We start from the raw sequence: 23870 nt of genomic DNA, 5'->3' as shown, positions 1-23870 counted from the left end.
TGTCGTGAAGATCAATGCACCGCGAACCCCCTATGGTGCTGATAAATGATCCTCAGACCTTCTGTAGCCTCCGAAAATCAATGTCGTAGGCCCCTCCCCCCATCAACAAAAATCTAAAATTTTCTAATTTTTCTAATTTGCAATCATAAAAAATTGAAAATTGCAATTTCACATCACAAAATATGTCATTCATGCGATGGTAGCAAATTGAAATGATCCCGCGGACCCCTTACAGAATACTCACGAAACCCCAGGGGTCCGAGTACTACAAGTTGGAAAACACTGCTCTTAGCTGGGTCCAACAACAATTTATTCTGATACAGCCATCTCGTCAGATGTAAAATGGTAGCGAAATTGAATCTATGTGCGATAAGTAAAGTATAATAAAGCCTTCGCGTACAACATAAATGACCATAGTATAAAAAAATATATAAAACACGAGAACGTACGTGACGCTCTTATTATGTTTGGAAAATTGCTATAATCTCCCCTAGTAAACATTCTTATAACCAATTTTTGATGTTTATAAAACCAAATATTTTATTTTCCTGACAATATAAAATACGACAGCGAAAATTCTTACAAAAATATTCAAAATCCTTGTAGTTTGTTGATTTTAAAAGATTTTCTTTCCTAAATGTGTAAAACACTCGGTGAATACCAAACCAAAACGATTGGCGACAGCTGTCTTTTTTCATGTAAGACAGATAAAGGCTCAAAGGGTCACGTGATGCAAAGAAATTGGTCGTCACAGATTTTATTCAGATTAAAATTAATCAGCACAGTCTGGAGCAAAGTTTGCATCTTTACAAGTACAGCCTCAAGTGAATTTTTGAACAATGAAACTGGCAGCTTTATGGTACTGTTTATTACCACTGATGCTGATCAGTGTGGGTGTGAAAGCACGTTGTCCCTTGAGGACAAGAATCCATCCTTGCACTTGCAATGAAGCTCTGTTCCATGATAAGTCTGTTTACGTGGAATGTCCGGGATTAGACAACGTAGGAGACCTAGTCCTGGCGATGAGATATTTGAAACCCCATCCAGGTTTTTCCGGAACTAAAGTCTCTTTGCTCACGATAGCAAACAGTACTATGATGTACCTAAAAAAAGACATTTTCGAAGACCAGTTCATCCGGATATTATACTTGAAAGGAAACACTTTCGTATCACTCAGTGATGGACAGGTGGCTTTCAAAGGACTAGAAGACAGCCTTGAAATGATCATTATTCAGGATTGTTCTTTCATGAACTCTTGGAACTGGAAAATGTTTAGAAATCTCAAGCAATTGCATTCTTTGGATATTTATAGTGGCGATTTGCTCGCCATTGATGAAAGTATCGGCGAAATCAGTCACTTACAAATAAATGATATGTACTTCCAAAATAATTTCATCTCGTATATTCACGACAGAGCATTTTCGAATTTCACCAACCTTCACACCCTCGGTTTTCCTAACAACGAAATTGAGACTGTAAAGAGGAGCATGTTTCCGCATCCTGCACCGCTACTCAAAGGAATAGACTTGAGGTAAATGTTTTCAGAAAAAATTATATTTATCTGAGTCGTGGGCTCCCACGAGAATAAGGTTGACAGGACTTTAGCTCCGGAGGATCCTTACCAATTTTTTTTTTTTTTTTGACACTATAAATTCACTATAGTGGGACCCGTTAAATATTTTGTGACTGAGTGATTTTGCTGACTTATGGCAACGTTTTTGGTGGCAATTGGTTATATGACCTATTTTGCCATGTTTCAGAACACAGTTTCTCATATTTTTCCTCGATGAAATGCGGTCCCCTAGTCATGATGAATGCTTAATTTTGTTTTCTTCCTTTGTATGTTTTGTTCTTCTTCTTCTTTAAATATATTTTTACATCACTGCGATTTGCTGAAGTCCTTTGTTTTCCTACTTCATTCCCACTCTTCAGCAACTGCAGGAATGATTAGCAAATTTGTCGAGAATTTCATTTTTTTTTTTTTTTTTTTTTTTTTTGGCTACAATTAACGATAATCCATATTAAGTATTGCAATTTACTGCGTTTTCATCAATGAGATGTGATTACCATAAATATGAAAGTTCGACTTTCTATATATTGAAATACATACGCAAATTATTAATATCAAATACAATTCATAACAATTGATTGTTCATTATAATATAGATTTTTCTTTGTTTTTTTTACCTTTTCACTATTGTTTTTCCAGCCGTCTTCTTGGGCAATTTGCCTGTTATGGCCTCTGGTTTTGGATTTGTATGTGTGAATAATTTTTCATTCAGTTTTAATTAAAATTGTCAAGTCTGTTTGCGGACCACCTCTAGTCAAAGGCCCATAGGCTGAGAAACGTTAATTCGAATGGATTGCTGCTTTACAAAAAGGAATTGCAAGTCAGCAAAATCAGGTTTAGCCAACAATGAAAATATTACCGAATCTACAGTTGTGTATTGTTTTTGCAATTTTTTTCCCCGCAATAAAAATAATTTTACTTTACAGAAGAATATTCGTTTACGTTAGCTAATGTCGTTACGTTAGCTAACCTTATGTCGTTACGTTAGCTAACCTTATGTCGTTACGTTAGCTAACCTTATGTCGATATCCAGGGCCGTATAGTCAGAAAATTTCTTTCTGCGAGGGGCAACTAGTATTTCAGGGAAAGACCAAAGTACAGAGAGAAACGATGTTACTCCCCAATTCGTACAAAGTACGAAAGAACTGGAACGAAGCGGAGATAGAGATAACTTTCGGAAAGAAAATTGACATGCCTCTGCAGGGTCTCGAACCTCCGACACCCTCCCCTCGGACCGTACGAGTGCTACAGAGGACTGGCATTTTCGTCCCTTTACAGCGTATATGTGTGCTGAATGGGACCGCGCATGCGCAGCCTTTTAACTCAGCTATAGCACTCGCCCAGTCAGCGAGAGGTCGGAGGTTCGATTCCTTGCAGAGGTATGTGAATTTTTTTTCCAAAACTCATCTTTATCTCCATTGTTTCAGTCTTCAATACTACGCCCGAGTGGTGCAGTGGTAAGATGCTCGTCTTCCACCATGAAGACTACCGTCAAGTTTCACAAGTTCGAATCCGAGGGAAGAACATCGTAAACAAGTTCCGAGCCTGGGGTGCCCACCAATAGATTGCACCATCATTTCTCACCCAACTCTACTGAATGGAAATAGCTGTACGTCGATATGACCGGAGTTGGTGTGCAGTAAAGTAATAGTCTTTCGTACTTTCTATTTTTAGCGGAGTGTGACATCGCGTTTTTCTCTGTCCATTGCCATCTGGGGGCTATTGCCGTTGGAAACTATTAGCTGAGTAGGGAGGCTTTCTTTCTTTCGAACCGAGCACAACCCCAGTCCTATCACCATGGGCAATTCACTGCCATATGAGTTCTGCCGGAAGTGCTTGTGTACCTAACAGTTTGAATGCGTAAATTTTTTTTTAGTGCTGTCATCTATTTTTCAAACTATGAGTGAAGTGTACTGATTGAATATTTGTATCGTTGTAATGTAAAAGTCATCTCAGCGGCAACACTTTTTAAAAAGAAGATCGGCTCGCATTCGTTCCTCGAAGTTTGGAACCACTGCAAAATCAATTTCAGCCAACTATGTCGTCAGTGGGATTCGAATCCAGTTCCTCGCGATACGAGTCTGAATTAGATGACTGCCTGACCCAACACCACCTATAGAATAAGGCCTCCGCACGAAGCTCGTCTCGTAACTGAAGAAGGCCATTTCACCTATTGCCATTGGATATAGCACGTAGACGCATGAGATATCTTTTCCTTTTTTGCGGTATATCCAATGGCAATATGAGAAATGGCCTTCATTGACGTCACAAGCTTCGTGCGGAGGGCCTTGTCACAAGCTTCGTGGTGTTGCCTGACCACGGTACCACTCAACGTACACATACGCTCTAAAGAGAAGAAAATATCGGTCTTCTGTAGCTTAATGGTAAAGCAGTCCCGGGCGGAGGTTCGATTCCCCTCATAGGCATTTAAATTTTCGTTCACCTCCGCTTGGTTCCTGTCTTTCGTACATTGTAAGGACCAAGGTAATCGATAAATAAATTTAACCATTTTATTACATCTTCATCAGTTATATTATTTTCGTACATTTTGGGAAGAGATTCCCTCCCCCTTTCGCTACGACCTTGTCCATATCTATCATTAACAACAAAATTAGAGTCAAATCTTCACTAGATACGCCAATCAGAACTAAAAAAATAACGACAGATGTTCTTTTATCGTGCAGGGAAAGAAAAAGATAAAACCTAAAGAGTCATGTTTCTGGATATTCCGAAAAAAAGCGCCTCATTCGCAGTTATTGTAGAATTAACTAAAGCAATACACGAACTCGGCAATGAAGTTTTTGACATTACCGTTGTGTTTGTTATTGCTGACGATCAGCACACGCGTGAAAGCACCTTGTCCGTTGAGGTCATATATTCATCCGTGTACCTGCGAGAACGGTAGGTACGATGGCGATGGCGTTATTGTTGAATGTGCGGGAATGAACAACATATGGGATCTGGTACTAAAGATCAAGTACCTGAAACACCATCCAGGTTTTCCAGGGACTACCGTTTCTATTTTCACAATAGCGAACAGCACCATGATGTACTTGAAAGAAGACTTGTTTGAACAACTCGGTGTCAAGAAGATCTATCTGAAAAAGAACACTATCTTGTCACTCAGCGACGGACCGACAGCATTCAAGGGTCTGGAGAACACCCTGGAAATGCTCACCATGGAGGACTGTAGTTTTATGAATTCTTGGAAATGGAACCAGTTGAAAAATCTCAAAAGATTGAATCGTTTCGACGTTAACAGCGGTGATTTACTCGCCATTAATGGAGACATCGACGCACTTAGTCAATCGTTTATCAACGATATGCACTTTGATAAAAATTTCATTTCTTGGATTCATGATGGCGCATTTTCGAACTTCACTAATATGCGGACCCTCAGCATTTGTCGTAATGAAATACAGGTTGTGAAGCGAAGCATGTTCCCGAAACCAGCTTATAAATTAAAGTCGTTAGACTTGAGGTAAGTTTTTCAGCGAGGAAAAAAAATCATTATTTCGTATGCATAATATTTTTTTTTTCCTTTTTACAATTAAAAATCTAGAGTCAAACCCCGTTAATGCGAAAAATGTCGCTTTACGCGAAACGTGTTTGGTCCCACCAGGAAAAATAATAATTTCATCGAATATGAAATTGTTAGCGTGGGATAATTTCTTGCGCCCATTTGGTGCTGCACCTTACGACTTTGTTTTGATAAAGATGTAGCACTCAGATAGATCTTGTGAATTTCACATGTTTACTATATGCTGCGCATTAGAACCTTTCAAGCTGCAAGTACTCCTGGAAATGTTTAAAAAAGCTCGCGTACCCTAGACGTAGCAGGCTTCTTTATCCCCAGGAAATGTGTAGTGCTTGCATATCTGTTTAAATGTACGATGTTTAATTATGTTATGAAATATGAGCAATGCTTACGTATTCCTTGAAATTTCTAGGAAGATATCTCACCAGAAATTCGTTGTAGATGTGCATACCACCCTTATACATTATATCATTAGGTTATCACTAATATATTGCTGTTTTTATTACTCGTTTTCTCGACAATTACTACTACTACTTAACCGTGCATGCACCTAGTATAAATTATCCTTTGGAATTTCTAACGAGTCGGTACACGTTGTGTTAAGTGTATGAATATGCATGGCCCAACGTTGTCAGAGTTGTGCCTGCTTCATTCTCTTGCTGGTGCTGCCATTTGTTTTCGATATTGTGAAGTATATAAAGATGGAAATTTTTTGAATTCTCAGGTTATGTAAGTATCGTGTTGAAGATCTGCCGTGATGTGAGGCCACGTCACGTCAGAGTCATTGTGAACTCTGATTCATGGAAGTTCTGTGACGTGGTCCACAGTGGGACAACTTCAGAGTAGTGTGTAGCGGCCTTGAGTGGATTTGTACGACTCGTCTAGAAAGCTCCTGCGAATCAAGTTTAGGTCGTGACCCATAGCTCAAGAACACCTGCATGTAAGCAGATTTGTATGGCCCATCTCGGAAGCCTATGCTAATGAAGTATGGGTCGTGAGCCAACCCATCTCGCAGGCCAAAACCATTGATTTTATAAGTAGATTCATACAACTCTTCTCAGAAGCTTCAGTAAATCAAGTTTGGGTCAGGACCCATAGCTCTGGCTGTTAGGAGACGACCCATAGGTTAACCCCTGGTCTAGGCGATATCAATTTTTTTAGGATTCCTCAGGTGATACCAGTGCTATCTTCTCGTGAGTGAAAAGTCGTCTATAGTCGAAGTTCTAGAATAACTTCAACAAGGCGCAACCGACAGCAATGCGACATCTAATCTACTACTAAACCATACATGCACCTCGTCCACATTCCTCTGTAGAATTTCTGACGAATTAGTACATGTTTGAATGTACGTGTACGTGTTGTGAACCTAACGTGAATTTTGTTTCTGTGTAATTCTTCTTATGTGTAGTGCTGCCATCTGCCATCAATTTTTCTAACTATGAGTAAAATGAAATGATTGACTAATTGTGTCACTGTAGGCCTGTTGCTCTCTGTGGCGAGACTTTCCAAAGGAACACCGTTATAAAATTGTCGAATTTTAAAGTTGTGTGGGCGGCAAAAATCTTAGTAAAAGCCCTGATTGAAAGCAGTGGAGATGGAAAAAGGCCCAATTAAGTGATCTATAGTTGGATCGCGGGCTATTTAAGTGATCTTTAAAGAGTACAGCGGGTCACTTAAGTGATCTGAAAATGTGCTGCGGACTATTTAATTGAAGTTGATAAGTGCCGCGGACCATTTAATTGAAGTTGATAAGTGCCGCGGATCACTTAAGTGGTCTGGAACAGCAGCCCAAGTTACTCAAGTGGTCTGTAAATGTGCTGCGAGTCACTGAAGTGATCTGAGAGCCACTTGGTTCATTCTTGCGGAATTAGGTTTCTGTGAGTCCGAGGACCACATTTGGACTGCGCGTCATGGGTTGTGCATGTATGGTCTAGTTCAATGATTCCCAACGTGGGCGTTAACGCTCCCTTGGGGCAGATGGAAAATTCCAGGGGGGGCGGCAGAAGCTACGGGTATAGCATGGGATTCTATGGGTGACATTGCGTTGGGAGGCAATGGGAAAAAAAATTCTGAAGAAGGGGGCGATGGGACAAAAAGGTTGGGAAACTATGGTCTAGTTGACCGTGGATGGGAATAATTAACTATTTGGGGGCTGCTGGATACACCGTCTTGGTCTATATCAGTTTTTCTTCATAAATTGTTTCGGTTGTGTTCTACCTCAGCACTGCAAGCCTAAATTTCAGGATGTCAAAGTAACACTGTAGATCGATTAACAGGGCCGCAACTAGATGTTTGGTTCCCCCCGGGCAAGGACATACTTTCGCACCCCCCCCCCCCCGGCGCCGGGGCACCAGACCAGCCTGATCCTCCTCTAGTCGTGAGGCCCTGTCGATTAATCAATTATTATAATATTAGTATCAATAAAATCATTTATTCTGATGAAATTATTTTAATAACTAATATTATAAAATTAATCAATTATGTAATTACCGTAATCAATTACAGAACAGATTATCATATTACAATATCGCAAATTTTAGTTGTTTTTTTCAGAAATAAACGAGCCCATTCACAATAACGGCCACAGTTTCACGGTCCCGTTAGTGGCCGTTGTCTCTCTGCAGGTTTTACTGTACTTTTTTCGAATTGTCGAACTTATTTGCTTGACACTCTCTCAGCTGTTAACTTATTTACACTACTGTTTTCCTTCTGACACTGCTGTTTGATTATGTGGAAGTAAATTAAAAATACACTTTGCTCTTAAATACACTTTGCTCTTAACAGGGAACCAAAAATGAAGTCACAGGCATTGAATTGAGAAATCTAAATGAACAAAGGCTTTTTTGAAACAATTTTGTTACCAAAAAAAATGTTTCTTTTGTTTTTTTTTAATGTCCCGACATTAGCATAGGAGTAAAATTATTGGAAATATTGGGAGGGTTCGGAATTGTTGGGAGTGTCTTGAACCTAATATTTCCATAGGTTACTATGGAGGCGGTGACAAATAATGGGGGGAGGGGGGAGGTCCTATGAGCAGGATACAAGTTTACTCCCATGGATATTAGACACACACAAACCAGTAAATAAAAATAATTTAATGAGTTCATTGCATCTTATTGTTCTGGTTTCTTCGGTATCTGGTTTTTTAAAGGGTGCTTGTCATCAGGGTGTCAATAAAAATTTACAGAGCCAATGTTTTGGGCCTCCAGTGAGAGAATGACCCTGTACTTTGTACAATCAATTTTTCCAACCATATATATAATTATTATGGCAAATAAATTGCAAAGGGAAGACCTTCATTTTTGAATTCTCTTTCCACAGTCACAATAACATACAGACTCTACCGAATGATATTTTTTCTGATATGCCAGCACTTACAGATGTCATTCTGAGTAACAACAAACTTTCAGTTATCAGAGAAGAAGTGTTTTCACCCATCTGGAATCAAATGATAATATTTACAGCATTAGGTAATATTCTTTTAATTATTTACCAATTAAATCAAATAATTTCTGAATCACTCTGCAATACTGCTCATACAGTCGATTCCCGTTTTAACGAATACCGTTATAGCGAAAATCTCGTTTTAACGAACATTTCTAATCCCTCAGATAAGTTTACATAGGAACAATGCCAAACACCTGGAATTCCTTTGTAACGAAATTTGGTTATAACGAAGTGATTCCTCTGGTCTCTTGGAGTTCGTTATAACGGGATTCGACTGTATATATTATTCAACCCTTATATATATATATTATTTACTCTTTATCTACTGGCAGTACTTTAAAGTGCCAGGTTAGATAATTTGTTATGTACTAAGTGTTGGAAAAAAGTTTTTCATCTTTAATTAGAACTAAAATGACCTACCATATAATTAAATGATAATTATATTTTTATTCATATTTATTATCATTTTCTTCTGATTCTACTTTTCATAATGTGGTATAGGTAAAGGGTTAAAATTTTCTTAATACACACTCACACTTTTTTCTAAATATTTCAATAAATATATGTGAATGAAATTTTTATAAAAATAGCAAATTCAATTATATATTTTTTTATAAATATCAATTTTTTCCAAATTAATTTTTTGATTTATTAGTTGATTGTAAATTCAGAATTGATTTCAATTTCATAATGACATAAAAAAAAATACTAAGTTAAAAATGACAGGCAGTTGGAATAAATTTAAAATAAATTTACCCCCCCCCCCTCCCCTTGTGACCTAATTTGCTTCCAATAAAAAAGAAAAGTGACATGACCGAAAATTTTAATTGTAAACTCTATGATTAAGAAATTTTTCTTTTAAAGGATAACATTGTTTATCATGATTTTTTGTTCATCATCCCAGCGAAAAACGTAACTTACATAATGATGTTTAGGGCTAAGATGTATCAAATCACTTCGCAACTCAAGATAGAGAAATGTACAGTAAAATTTGAATGCACTATACCAAACTTTAGTATATAATAAGTTTTTATATAAAACAATATATTTTCATGAGGGCTTACATTTTAGGTAATTTGGATTTTTTGAGAAATATTGCTCTATGCTTTACAAATTTCCTGTGCAAAAAAAAAAAATTTATCTTTTATGGAACAAATCTTTTATGGAACTTACGTGAACACTCAACTATGGCTGAATTGTGAATCTTTTATACACAAACGTTTACAATGTTCCTTGCTGGGACCATAAAATTATGCCTCTGGGGTACCTAAGCTATAAGTTTCAGTGATTTTAATATAGCCAGGCAAATAAAAAATTATGAATGTAATCCAGTTATGAATATGAATATTACAAATTATGAATATAATTTTCATTTTTCTTTCTCTTGAATGTGTTTTACTGTTTAATCAACTACAAAAATATATTGGCATTTTGCTTAAAAATAGAAATAATAAATAGAAAACAAGTCTTGGTCTATGACAATCACCAGTGCCAAACTGTAGAGTGGTATAGACCAGGGCTTCATCAATCCCAGGCACCAAATCATCATGGCAAACACAAAATTGGTATTGGCACCTAAAATTTTTATGTATATCATTGCTAAATTGGAGTCTAAGAATAGCACAAAATTTTCTGATTTCATTGCAGTCTTTCAACACGAGAAGGGTCATTAAGCCCCTGAAAAGATGAAAAACATTATCTAGGACTGTTTCCATGAGGAAAAACTGCTTAGCTCCAAGGAAATTTTTCTAATAATATTTTTAGCTCCAAGGAAATTTTGCTAATAATATTTTTAGCCTAAATATTTTTTTCAAGCCCTGGTATAGACCAGTTTTATTTCCTTTTAACTTTGAACTGATTCGAAATGAGCACAACAACCTTAATATATGTATAAAAGAAAAACTTTTTAATCTTTTGTTCATGTCAGATTAAAAATCTTGAATATAGAGAAGCACAAATATTTTGGTGATTTTTTGCTGAGAGAAAACTAAAACACATTAAGACACAAAAGCTAAACCTGCTTGATGCTCTACAAGTTAACTTTATTTCCAAGCAAACTCAAATTATTCACTAATAATGCACGAATGTATTAAATACATATATTTTTATCTGTAAAAATCCATTGAAAATTTTTTTCTTGTTTAATTCCTCAAAACCTGCAATTAGCACATGCCATAACTTTAAAACTTTTATGAATCCTATATAATGGATGCAATTCTATAAAAAACTGGAATGTTTTAAGTTGCATTTATCTATTGCAGATAATCCAATCAGTTGTGACTGTAGAATGATTTGGATAACAGCCAAGAAACAAAAGGAAGAAACTCACAAGGCAACATGTAGTCAACCAGATAGACTCAAAGGAAAGTTTGTAGTTACACTGGTAAAATCTGAACTTTGGTGTTGAAAAGAAAGTTTAAATAAACATACTTACACTAAATACTATATTATGAAAGAAAATGTTACCTGAAATACATACAAATCTTTTTCAATAACAACAATGGTATGCTTTGTCAAGTTTGAAAGGGTTCCAGATGCAATCAAAAACAAGCAAACATGGAATTTTATCACCACTTGGAAATAAGTCAAGATACATAACAACTTTGTATAGAATTTATTGTCATGCTCTTCTCTGTTTGTTACATAGAATAAATCCACTGTACCCACCTTCTATGTTTGATTTCGAAATGAAGTTTTCTAGTTCTTCGTGTGTACTGAATTTTTTCACTATAAAGTTGTCAAAGCTGTTGATGGAAAAAGAAAAAATATGAATTTAATCACATGTTAATATCTATAAACAAAGAGATCTCTTATCTTGGAGCCTACTCTAAAATTAGCAAAAAATACACACGCAAAAGTAATACAAGTCTATATATGCAAAAATAATGCATTCTCTAACAGGATTAAATAAATTCAAACCTTTACCGTTTTGTCAATATCTCATCATTAGAAATCAAAAAAGAGTAAAGAGGAACAAACACGAGAAGTAGTATGATCTTACACTTGAAAAATAAACATCAGAAATTTTTTTAACATGACACATTGGTTCCTTACCACAGGGGCATATGCAGGATCGACCTTTGGAGGGGGGGGGGGGCAGAAATATTTTATTCTCAAGAAATTTTGAGTTACCACCCTTCAAAAAGCATTTCAATGAACAGAAATTGGTTAATATAGTATATAAAGGGTATTTTCTTTTGATATTTCACTTTTTCACTGGAATATTAATTTTTTTTTGTAATTTTTGGTTAGCTTGGGAGGGGGGGCACAGGACCCCTGAGCACCCCCTTGTGTACACCTCTACTTTGCAGTTAGGTGGTTTCTCAGTTCAATGTTTGAACTTTTCAAAATCAATGAAAAATGCTAAGTATGAAATTGTCAGATTGAGTAACTGTAAACATAATACTGTATTCAATAATTAGTTCAATTCAAATTCTAATTCAGCAAAAGATTAGTATCGAATTATGAGGAAACACAGCACATGCATTGTATAGAAAAAGATTATAGGGAATTATAGATTATATATACAGTAAAGCCTCGTTAAGTCATCACCCTAATAAATCGTCTCTCCGGTTAAGTCGTTCAGACCCTTCCAGCTCTCATAGACCACAATGTTATTAAACCCTCGTTTACTCGTCGCTAATTTCGGTTAACTCGTCACTATGAAAAGTTTGAGAAAGAGAAACAGACTATTTTTATGGCTCCCATTAAAAAAAGAGCTTGTTAACATCATTGCCATATGCTTAAACGTCACCATAAAATCCTATATACCCAAACGGAACAGTTTAAGTAACGAAAGTTAAGCTGGGGAAGCTCATTTGCGGACTAAGGTTTTTGGAACGTTGGGGACTGTTCAAGCTAGATCTCATTTCTGCCTGGGCTCATTGGAGAAACTGGAGAAACCGCGAGACACCCAAGCTCTGTCGCATGAAGCAACGTAAGCACTTCGCTCCACCCCGCTGGAGGGGGGGGGGGAGAGGGCATCTCTGGCAAAACCAAAATTTATTGATATGTCAAAGATAACATATAGTGCAAGGAAATCAAAAATTATGTAAATCAAAGAATCAAATTAATCAAGTCAAAGTGCAACGGGCACGGATAATAAATTATCATAGAAAGCATGGGCTCTACTGATTTAGGGCTTGAAATTTAAACTAAATATTTTCATTGAAAAAAATTAGACATTCCTTCCCAAGTTGAGTTACTTTGTAGTTGTATCATGAACTACTGATGAAGAATTAAAGCACTAAAATTATATTTGATGTATATGTAAAATTAATGTGCAATAGAGAGTTCTGTTACGAAGAAAAGCTACTTATTCAAACAGTTGCTCTTTTAGTCTAAATTAAAAATTACTGGTATAAATCAAAGTGTACAGTACATTTCACCACAATAATTTAAGTAATAAAAGATAAAAAAGAAAAAATTGCTATTATTTTTTCTTTCGCGATCTATAAATTTTATTAATATTGTTATTTTGATTCATACTTTAATAAATGTCATATTACTTTAAATTTATATGATTTTCCTAACATTACACATTAAAACTGATGGAACTCCTCTTAAGTCGTCACTCCACTTAAGCCGTCATAATTTTTCGATAACTTGAGGTGACGACTTATCAAGGTTTTACTGTATATATATATATATTACATATTATACATAGATTAAAGGATTATTAGGGAAAATATTATATTTATTTGATTCTTCAATTATACTTATAATTGAAAAGTGATTACTGCAACCAAAACAAGTGATACCACACTTATCAAATTCTTCTGGAGCAATGTTCTTTAACTAAAATTCTCATCTTTACTCTCAGATTTACATCATATCACAAAGTCATATACATGTGTTATTAAAAAAATGAGTGTATAAAAATATTTTAAAGTCAATAAAACGTAAGAATTTGTAAACAAAGTGGAAAAGAGGATTTAATCGAATTGATTCACTTCAATGTATGAGTATGCAATGTATAGGTACAAAAAGAAATATAAATTGTTGATGAATTTGACAGAATACAATAAAACACATCATTAAACATTTGAAACTCACTTAGCATTAGAGGGACCTTCATGTAATACTTTAAGCATTTTTTCCTTGCAGACTTTACCAGATGATGTAACATCAACACATGTGGTTTTCAAGCGAACTATGAAATCCTAAAAATTCAATCGCTCATCTAAGTTTGAAAAATAATAATTATTTTAATTTTGAATATAAACTAGATTAAATGAAATAATAAATAAATAAGTTGTTAGTAATTAAAATTACTCCAAGTTTCTATTGTGTGTCACGCAATAAAAAATTTATGGGTATGGAATAATTGCTGTACTTTGAAACAGAATTCTTATCTTTATTGTCTCTATGCATGGAGTAAAGAAAAATATTAATTTGAATAAAAATCTGATAGAAAATGTTAAAATACAAGTGAATAATCCCCTATTTTATGACTCAAATAATGAATTACATTTCAGCTTGTTTCAAAATCAGCATACAAATCCATTTTTAAAGAAAAGGCAAGATTTTGTAGAAAATTTACAATAAACTACCATCAGTTTAAGACACACACATATTATACAATATACGTTAAAAATCCTCAAAATTTGGTATAGATATGAGTGGAAGAATATAAAAACTACTTTTTTCCTCCAAAAAAAAAACCTAATCAACTTCTTCCTTTCATTGAGAATTCGTCATAGATTAATATGGATACATATAACAGTCACAAGTTTAAATCTGTGAATTTTCATACAGCTGCAAATTATATAAGACATTTTTCTGAAAGTACTGAAACTTGTATGTGCATTGCACAGAAAAAATTATGATACTGTCAGCATATATTCATATTTACTTTCACCGACTGCTTATTTCCATGAAGGAACAGATAAATTGATTTCTTGAACAGAAGTAGACCCCCACTGATATCCAATTCAGATGACCAGGTTTTGAGAGCTTTTACATATTTTGACTCTGACCTCATGTGATCAATCGTTGCCAACAATAAATATAAATCTGAAAAAAAAAATGAAATAGTGCCATAAATAACAGTTGCAGCAGTACTTTTTTAATATTTTTTATAATCCACATTTTCATATGATCAAATTTATTTCATTTATCATTTTTGGTCATTTTCACCCTGGTGGCTTCTTTCAGCTACCGTGTTGAGTAATTTGCCTGTTGTGGTGTTTGTATTTGTATATAAATATACACAAGCATATAATATATTTACACTTAATGTGAAGCTGATTCCTATACCTACTTAGTCTTCAATGTAATATTCTTATCTTTTTTGTTTAATATAATAAAAGAAAAATAATTTTTCAAAAATGACAAATGGCTTATGTAGGATAATCACAATTTTTTCTAAAAACGTAACCAATAACCCCTTTCTTTCCATCAGTGGTGATACAGATCACTACCAGAATGCCAACTATAAGATCTAATAATGATCTCACTTTTTTTTTGTGTGTACACTCAAATGAAAAGGTTAACAGTGTTTTTACTTCCCACCTCATGTTAATAAACAAGAGTATTCACCTTGCAATATTGGTACTCGTCAATTAAAGAGATAACCATTTTTTCAAGTTGGAACAATTCAGAACAATTTTCATGGTAACCTGGGATTCCTGTTCATGATTGTGATTTAAGATGCAAACTTTTTTTGTTTTTCAAAAACAACAAAAAAAACTACTGTCATATAAAACTCATAATTTCCAAACTCCCCCCCCCCCCCCTTAAAGGCCATATCATCCATTTCTTCCCCGGAGTTGGCTTTGTGAATCTTTGGTACTCCAGGATCTCCCATTCCTTTGAGGAAGTGGGTGATCACAAGTACGAAAAATTGTCCAGTATTATGATGGTACATTGCCTAGTCTTCTGAACTCTTGAAATTAGTTTAAACTCTAAACTGTACAATTTTTTTTTTGGGGGGGGGGGGGAACTTCAACACACATGCTGTAAAAAGACGGAAACCATTTCTTATAAATATGATGGTTTCACATATCTCTGATAGAGTAGTATATTAAATCCTGTTTAAGAATATATTTGATATATATGTTTATGTACTTATAACCAAATATCAGTTACAAATATGAATATAAACACAAATTAAAAAAAATAAACCCTATTAAAATTATTTACCCAGCTACACTATCAATTTTGAAAAATCTAATTTTGCTGCTCCCACCCCCTAATCTTGTTCCAAACAACAAAAAGATAAGTGTAAAATTTTAGCTCAATCGAACAACTGCTAGGAGAAAATGCAACCTCAAATGTCTTGAAGTTAAAACATAGTTAGCACAATGTTGATTCCCTATACATCAGAGATGCCATTGACGTGCTATAATGAGTCAAATACCCGAAATATCAGGAGAGGATGCATAAAAATTTTGTTCACGCATCCTTTGGGACGCATTCTTTCCTAGTTCCAAGATGAAAAAAGTATAGAGAAAAAAAACCTCCCCAACTTTTTATCTTTTTTTTTCTTTTCTCACAGTCTTATCACGATCATGCGCGACCTTGAAAAAGTGGCTTCACTACTTTGTATACTGTACTGTATTGTATTGATATACACATGGGTTGTTGAAGATATTTAGTTTCCTTTAATGAGGGCAGTGCACAGAATTTTCAGAGAATTTCTGAGTTCTTACTCCCCTACAGATTTTCTCCCATCCAGTTACATATCGGAAATTATGGTACTTTCGCAGCGATCTGCCTGCCGGCATTCAAAGATTCACCTTGTTCTTACAAGATTGTGGATGTGCATTTTTGAAAAATCGTAAAGGATTTGGAACTCCTGTTCAAAGTGAAACATTTTCCGAGATTTTTCAAAAAAAAAATGAAATCTGTAAAAACTCTATCTTGAATATTCACAGTTTTGTCATGTAGCTGCTATGTGGTAGTCACCATTTCGCATCGTGAAAATCACTGGTGTGTATGCAGAATTGGCTTTAGGAGGGCAGAAGAATTTCTTCCATAGAAATTGTGGATTCTTAATGCTCAAAAAGAATTTTAAATTAACTTAGTATAAAAGACTCCTCTCCTAACATAGTATAAAAGTTTTTTCTCCAATATTTTAATTTTCTACAAAAATATTTTTAATTTTTCGTTTTTTTGGGGCTGGGGTCCTCCATTTCCCCCCCCCCCCCCAATTTTGCCTTTGCTGAAAATCCGAGTTTGGAACCTGCGATTGTGTAGTGGTAATCGGATAAAAATATGATTTTCTAAGGTTTTCCAATTTTGAGTTGGCTATTCCTTTGAAAAAGCTCTGGGGTCACCACAAAAAGCACAGACCTACAACACAAATATGTATACATTAAATTTCAATTCATGAAAACCAATTTGGAGGATTGATTCAGAACCACAACTAGGGTGGGGAGAGAGCAGGAGGGTCTAGTTCCTCCCTGGAGCTCTAGACTAGAGGGGGTGCCAAATTCACCCTTCATAACTACTGCTTCTACATTACACTGGATGGCAAAATGTGTGTTTGCCACATTTGAGAAAGTATCTAGTTGCAGCCCTAGATAGATGACACCACATGCTAGGCACACACATGCACAAACACACTTGAGTTTCACCAGCACAAATCTGACATAGCTCCCACATATTCAGGTGTGAAAATATGTGGCAGTTAAATGGTAACAGATCAGAGTGGCAGACCAACAGGGAAGGAAAATAAAATCATTCTAAAAGGAAATCGCTTTGCAAGGATTGGTATGAAATCTTTGCTCATATGAATAGAGAGAATCGGAAGATATTTGTCTGAGAGAGTGTGTGTAATGAGAGACAGAGAAAATCTCATTTGCTTTTTAAATTTAAATCAGAAGATATTATTGAAAGAGCTAAGATTTTTTTAAAGAAATCAATCAAAAAAGGGAATTTATAGATTGATTTATTAGTAAATATATAAAAGTTTACCTCTAACTTTTAATTACAGTGGATCCTACTTATAACGCTTTTCAAAAAACTGTCATAAAAAAACGTTGTAAGCAGGGGAATCTTAAGCAGGAAATCTTAATAAGAATTATTTAAAGTAGGGACCATGAAAATCAGTTGTACTAAGTGGAAAAATGTTCTAAATTGGAACGTTATAAGTGGGATCAACTGCATATTTGCTTTAGATTTTTATATGTGCTACATTCCATATGTTAAATTCTCATTAATGGGCTTCTTTGCAAGCTTTCTACTATTAGACAATGAAAGTAAATGAACTTTTGCATAGAACATGTTTTTAGAAATGAATCATTTGATTCGCAGAAATATCTCTTTCTCCTATCCAGAACATAGCCCGCTGCTCTGTCTCAATGAAGATATGTAAGCAAGTGATGAAATACATGGGGCACGCTGGGAAAAAAATTCATAGAGATACCAGTGAATTATGGGAAAGGGGGGGGGGGCATATTTTTTTCGATAAGATAATTTTTTTCGAGAGGGACCCACTTTCACTCAAAAGGGACCCAGATTTTTTGAATACCCTGGGTCCTGGGACCCAGGTAAATTAAAGTACAGTGGCATTTCTGTACACAATGAATAATTATGTTCTCAAAAGTGGTTTACTCTTCCCTATCGTGACCATTTTTTTTCTTCTTAGAGAAAATTATGAGGACATATCCAGGCAACCCCTGTAATTGTTTGAAAAAATTCTAAATCCAATTTCCCAAAAAAAAATTATCTGAATTCGAAAAATTCCTGAAATAGCATGAAAAATTTGAGGGCTATTAGGTTTTTTGATAACGCAAGCAACTTCTATAAGAGAAACACATTTTTATTTACAGCAATAATTTGTATAGAATCAAAACATAATGTGAACGAATGAACATTATTTTTGTCCTAAAAGAGGATTTAGTAGCTAGCAGTTGGGCATTTTTTAAGGTTTACAGCAATAATCTGTGAAACAAACTGTTGCCAGAGACAAATTTTTTTGAAAATTTTGATTCAGAATGTTTTCAAACGATTGCTGGGGTTGCCTGGATGTTGCCCTCATAAATTTCCATAAAAAAAAAAAATTTAAAAATGGGCGAGATAGGGAAGAGTATACTGCTTTTGAACAGAATTAATCATTTCAATTAGGGAATTAGCATTGCTTACTATGTTCCAACTTCAAGGTGTTTGAGGGTCACGTAGTATTAGTCTGAATGAGCTAAAATTTTGCAAAGATTATTTTTATTATTATTGAAATAAGATTGGGTGGTGGGAGCTAAACTTTTAAAAAGATGATACATAAGGGTCATCCTAATGTACATTCCCATATATCACAGTTGTGTATAACTGCTTTTTACAAATAATTATCATGATTGGCATTCATCGAAAGATCTTTGATCCTGTTATCAAATCACTAAACATTCACCTTCATTATTGGAAGTGGATGAACTGTCAGAATGCATGGCCATCTTAGGTGCCACTGACTCAGTAATGTAGTTTTTAATCCATATAACAAGATCCATTATCATGGGGTTACCAACCAGCGTAGAACTGTATTCATAGGCTGATTCTTCTAACTTCTTTCTTTCTCCATGACTAAGACAATCATTTCTAATAGAAATGCCAGGTTTCTCAAATGGATATCCTTGCTTAACGGTGAAAATGATTGTTGTTGATGCACCAGGATTAGCTATTTCAAACTTTATTGTAGCACTTTGTTCATCTGGGAAAAAAAAATCAAAATTTGTTTGTTTTACTTCAGTTTTAAGATGAACTTTGGAGCTCGTACAAATTCACAACAAATGTTAGTTTCATGAGCAAAAAATACTGGACTCTTAATAATTAGAAAAATATGCAACTTTCATACAGTGAAACGTCCATATAACAATAATTTAGTGACTAGACAAGAATATGGTTGCAAAAGAGTTATCGTTATATGTTAGTAACATATTGAATAAGAGGTCGACAATATGGTTTAAAAAAGCATTAAATTTAACGATTTAAAAGTGGACTTTGCACTCTGCGTTTCAACAAAATGCTCTAAAACTTTCTCTTTTCTAGACACTGGCAGACAATGAATCCATAAAAGATGTGTGACGATGAAAAAGAGGATTCTTATTGAAGCCTATATAAAATAAAACTTGATAATAATATAGTCGTAACAGAGGGGTGATCCCATATGCAGGGGCAACTGTTAAGAGGGGGTTCCAATTCTTTTATAAAGAAATATGAGCTGAACTTACAGTCATAATTCCTCCTTTTCTAAATGTATAATTTTAAACATAAATTGTGTGTCGATGTAGTAATTAGAAAAATGGGGGAACCAACTATCATATAATACCTTTTCATTTGGTGACTTTTTTATGGGATTTTCTTTCCAGGCTGTTGGAGCTTTTTTTTCTATTCCGTTATATGCTTTTGTTGGTTTTTTCTGGTCGGCTACTTCCTTCGGCTTGTAGGTTTGCCATTTCCTTTCCTATATGTTGCCGGCAGTGTGTTTTCTCAACATCATATAAAGGTGAAGGTACCCATAAGTGGCACTGATTACAAAAAGCCTTTTGTTCCTGTGCAGCATGTGAATTTAAGTTTTTGAATAAGTTACACTGTTTTCCATATGTTGTAATTTTTATTACTTTTACCTGTCACGCTTTGAGCTTTTATTTATAACCCCAGACAATTATAGACCTTAGTGAGGGTGGAGGGTTGCATTATTTCTAACATAGACCTACGTTGAAGTCATCAAGATGGCAATAATAATGACTCGTAAATCAAACGTCCATGAAACTAGGCTTTGCCATCATTTATTCATTCACAAATATTCCAATACAATTGTATGTAATACAATTTGTGTTGCAGTACGTTGTTGCATTTCTTATTCACTTTCCAATATTTATATTCGGGAGTGAGGGATCGTTAGCCATCATGACAAAAAAGAAAAATCACATCTATAGTTATAGCTGTAGTAATTATACTAAGTTCTTTCTTTTATGCCTCATCTGCATATTCACATGCAAGTATGTTAGCAATTGGACAAAACGTTTTCTTTATAGTTGAATTTTGTGTCATTCCATTTTCATTGTGTACATGCTTCTGCTACATACTCCGCTTTCAGTGGTATTTCAGCATAGATTTTTTTCCCCATTGTTTGTACAGGGTTAAACTACTTCTGTTGGGCCAAGACTTTGCAACAACTTCAAACCAAACAGAATTTATTTCTTTGGTAAATTTCATCATACATTTTTCTGATTATTTTTTTTTAAATTAGGTAGTGTCAATATGTGTTTGGATACCGCCTGTTCAATTCTATGAATATAAAGCATGTGTGGATGCCCTTTGGATTATTCCAATATATAACATGGATTGTTACTGTGACGTAAAGAGCGGAGGATGACGAAGAGGAAAAAATATGCGAGTGATGAAAAAATATTTTTTTATTTCCCCACGTTATGTGTCGGGTTGCGTAAGGGTTAAACTCAATGTCTTGGCACCCAATAAGGGTAATTGAACTCCGGTGGTTTATAAAAAATTATATACACAATTATATAACATTTCACAAATTATATAATATATTTGCTGCTTTGTTTTCAATTTTTATCCTGGATTTTTACATTATTGATCGATTTCGACTTTTTGGCAGTCTTGAATGTTGCCATATTTTCATCTGGATCTCTTATTAGTCTAAGAAATATGTTTATTTTGTAGTCATTCATTTTCTCTCATCGTCAATTATTTAATTTCTTAGTTGGCAGTTTCTTTGGTTGTGTTGTTTCACTCCAGGTGACTTTTCGTCATGATTTCAGATTTTTTTTTGTCAAAAACTGCCAACAGATCTCCAAAAAGGATTATACTATAGCTGTCCCGAAATGAAAATTTTACTTCTTAAATTATTCAATAGTTTCAAATTGATACTTACTGCGTTGTATAATATTTATTTCTTTTTCTGAAAATGAAGCTTGCAAGCATTGCATTTCTTCGTCGAGCTGGAAAATGTTCCCTGAAATTATACATGAGCGTGAACATACCAATACAACAACATATAAAAATATAAACACTTGATTCATGGGCCCCTATATCCTAGAGAAGCCAACCCTCCGCTACAGCGAATTTATAGTGCGAATAAACAAGAAATGATGAGAATCGTCCTGGGCTCTGTCAACCCCACCCTTTTGGGAGGGGCCATGACTCGTTTAAAGATTCAAAAAAAACTTCAATATAGGAATTTATCATCACATATAACAAACTTCTGAATTTCACGTTATAATAAACATAATAATATTATAATTAATAAACGTGAATACTTCAACGAAAAATATTCTATAATTAATAATCAATATTCAGTATGTATTATTGAGCCACGTTAGTAAAATTCACCCTCTGCCATCGTCAAAATACTGATGAATTTCTTGGTCACGTTGAATCTTTCATTGAACACATGAAAAATTTGCAATACACAATACAATTTTATTTGTTTACGATCAGCATCCGGACGTTGTTAACTGACATTAGATATGGTATAGGTATCATATAATGACAATCATTGACCATACATCCTTCATTTTTCAATACAAAATTATTTTTTTTATAGTATTCAGCCAACTCATCATTTTTTGAAAAAGTTCTAATTTTGTCAATCATGCTGTAATAAAAATTTTCTGTAAAATTCGTTGTTTAGTGTGAGTTGTGCATCCCGTTTTTTCATGCCCCGCTTTTTAGAAATATGGTCATTCAAAAATAAGGAGGGACAAAAGTGAAATAGCAATGAATTTTTGTTTTATTTTATAATTTAAAATTTTTAAGAAAAACCTAACTGATTAGATTCTATTTATTGTGATTCTCAAATATAAGTGGAAAAAATGAAAACATGTGTTTGCAAAATGTTGGTCAAAAACGTCAGTGTGTGTACTTCAATCTGTTTACAAACACACCGGAAAGTCTACCAATATTGAAAATCACCACTTTCTCTGGTTAAATAATGTGTTGTTTCCTTTCATTTGTACATTTAAAGTATTGCAAAAAAAGACTCTTGTCACTGTTCATTTTAATCACGCTTTATATGAAACATTTCAAAACTGTAAAATTTTTCTTTGACATCATTCATAGTTTTAAAACAGTGTTTCTCAAAGTGGGTGATATCGCCCCTTGGAGGTTGGTGGAATGTTACTGTACAACATGGAATCCTATGGGTTGGCTTGGCGGGGGAAGGAATGACGGAAAAAATTTTCCTTTAAATGGGGAAGGCAATATGACAAATAAGTTTATAAGATAATGCTTTAACGAAAACACTGTTGAAGTAGGATTGTATTTATACAATACAATCCTACTTCCAATACAAGCGAGGTTGTGTCGAGTTTGCGCTTTTTTTTTGTCCCAATAGATTACCTTGGCGCTTTAACGTTTTCAAAGTTTCTTGTTGGTGGCAGCAATGTTTTTCAAAACAACATGCTATCCTTATCTATTTTAATGTCATTTCTTATTTTCGCTAGCATGTTAGCTATCTTGAATTTTTCTCTTTTTTTTTTAATCATAAATTAAACTTCTTTAATCAGAAGAAAAAATGTTTGTGTTTCACAGATGTCGGCATGGCACCAGCTAAAGATACCATAGTTTTTTATCCAAACTGAACCACTAAGATGGTTTTGAACAGCGATCAGCGTAGAAATTGTGATTGGCGGTGGGTTAGTGGAGCAGGTACTTCCAATCTTAATGTAATGATTTGATGAATCCCGTGGCTAACACTTTATAGGATTTTTATTTATTTATAACCCCAGACAGCACAAAATTCACTTACACTGGAAAGTAATAAAAAGTGAAAATAGCCAGTAGGGAAACACTTCGCATATAGAGCCAGGTTGAAGTCTTCAATAGCAGAAGTAATTCTTGCATAGATGGTGCATACAAGTCCTGATAGCAGACTGTTCCAGATTCTCATAGGAAAAAACATGGAAAAAGCAATCTATTCCGGCCATTGATATTCTTGTTTCGAAGTGATGCCTATGTAGGTGGCTTGTCTGTCCATGATCTCAAAAAAGAAAGATTCTTCCAATGGTGTTTAAACCATTTCACAGACTAGTTTGTAGCACATCTTCAGATCTGCAGAGAGCAACAGTCCTACAACTGTACGGTTATTCAATCATTACACTTCAATCATAATTAGAAAAATTGGTTGCAGGTGACATCATTACACATGATAAACATTAGACAGTAACAAACGTCACATTAGGTTCACAACACACACATGCTAATGTGTGCCAATTTGTTGAAAATTCCTCAGAGGAATGTGAACGAGGTGCATATGTGGTTTAGTAGTAGTAGTAGCGATTCTACGCCATTCCAGAGAGTGAAAATTCAGGTTTGCAATCCTCTCTTAACTAGTTCATTATAGTGTAACTGTGA

The 23870-nt window shown here is 34.6% G+C and overlaps 2 protein-coding genes across 5 annotated transcripts; one reads left to right on the top strand and one right to left on the bottom strand.

Moving 5' to 3' along the window:
* The first annotated feature begins 781 nt into the window (after positions 1-781).
* On the top strand, positions 782-10962 carry LOC149088138 (oplophorus-luciferin 2-monooxygenase non-catalytic subunit-like). 2 transcript variants are annotated; one of them, XM_089244859.1, is made up of 3 exons: positions 782-1531; positions 8430-8578; positions 10817-10962. In XM_089244859.1, the coding sequence occupies exons 1-3, from the start codon at positions 840-842 to the stop codon at positions 10960-10962; spliced, it is 987 nt and encodes a 328-aa protein (XP_089100985.1). In that variant the 5' UTR covers positions 782-839. The 2 variants fall into 2 exon arrangements, with proteins under 2 accessions (XP_089100985.1, XP_089100990.1); XM_089244864.1 differs by lacking the exon at positions 782-1531 and adding an exon at positions 4304-5051.
* LOC149088137 (RWD domain-containing protein 3-like) lies at positions 10090-21965 on the bottom strand. 3 transcript variants are annotated; one of them, XM_089244893.1, is made up of 7 exons: positions 21849-21965; positions 21391-21471; positions 18904-19200; positions 14410-14570; positions 13611-13717; positions 11223-11299; positions 10090-10232 (listed from the first exon to the last, which is right to left on the bottom strand). In XM_089244893.1, the coding sequence occupies exons 1-7, from the start codon at positions 21856-21858 to the stop codon at positions 10225-10227; spliced, it is 741 nt and encodes a 246-aa protein (XP_089101019.1). In that variant the 5' UTR covers positions 21859-21965; the 3' UTR covers positions 10090-10224. The 3 variants fall into 3 exon arrangements, with proteins under 3 accessions (XP_089101019.1, XP_089101002.1, XP_089101009.1); XM_089244876.1 differs by lacking the exon at positions 10090-10232 and having other exon boundaries at positions 11168-11299; XM_089244883.1 differs by lacking the exons at positions 10090-10232; positions 21849-21965 and adding an exon at positions 21776-21845 and having other exon boundaries at positions 11168-11299.
* Between the last annotated feature and the right edge of the window lie 1905 nt (positions 21966-23870).

The sequence above is a fragment of the Pholcus phalangioides genome, unplaced genomic scaffold (assembly GCF_987345545.1).
Source record: "Pholcus phalangioides strain wild (caught in Gottingen) unplaced genomic scaffold, Ppha-v1.0 ptg000003l_1, whole genome shotgun sequence".
In the NCBI taxonomy this organism is placed as follows: Eukaryota; Metazoa; Arthropoda; class Arachnida; order Araneae; family Pholcidae; genus Pholcus; species Pholcus phalangioides.
The sequence above is the reverse complement of the archived record's forward strand: the minus strand, read 5'-3'. Positions and strand labels throughout refer to the sequence as shown.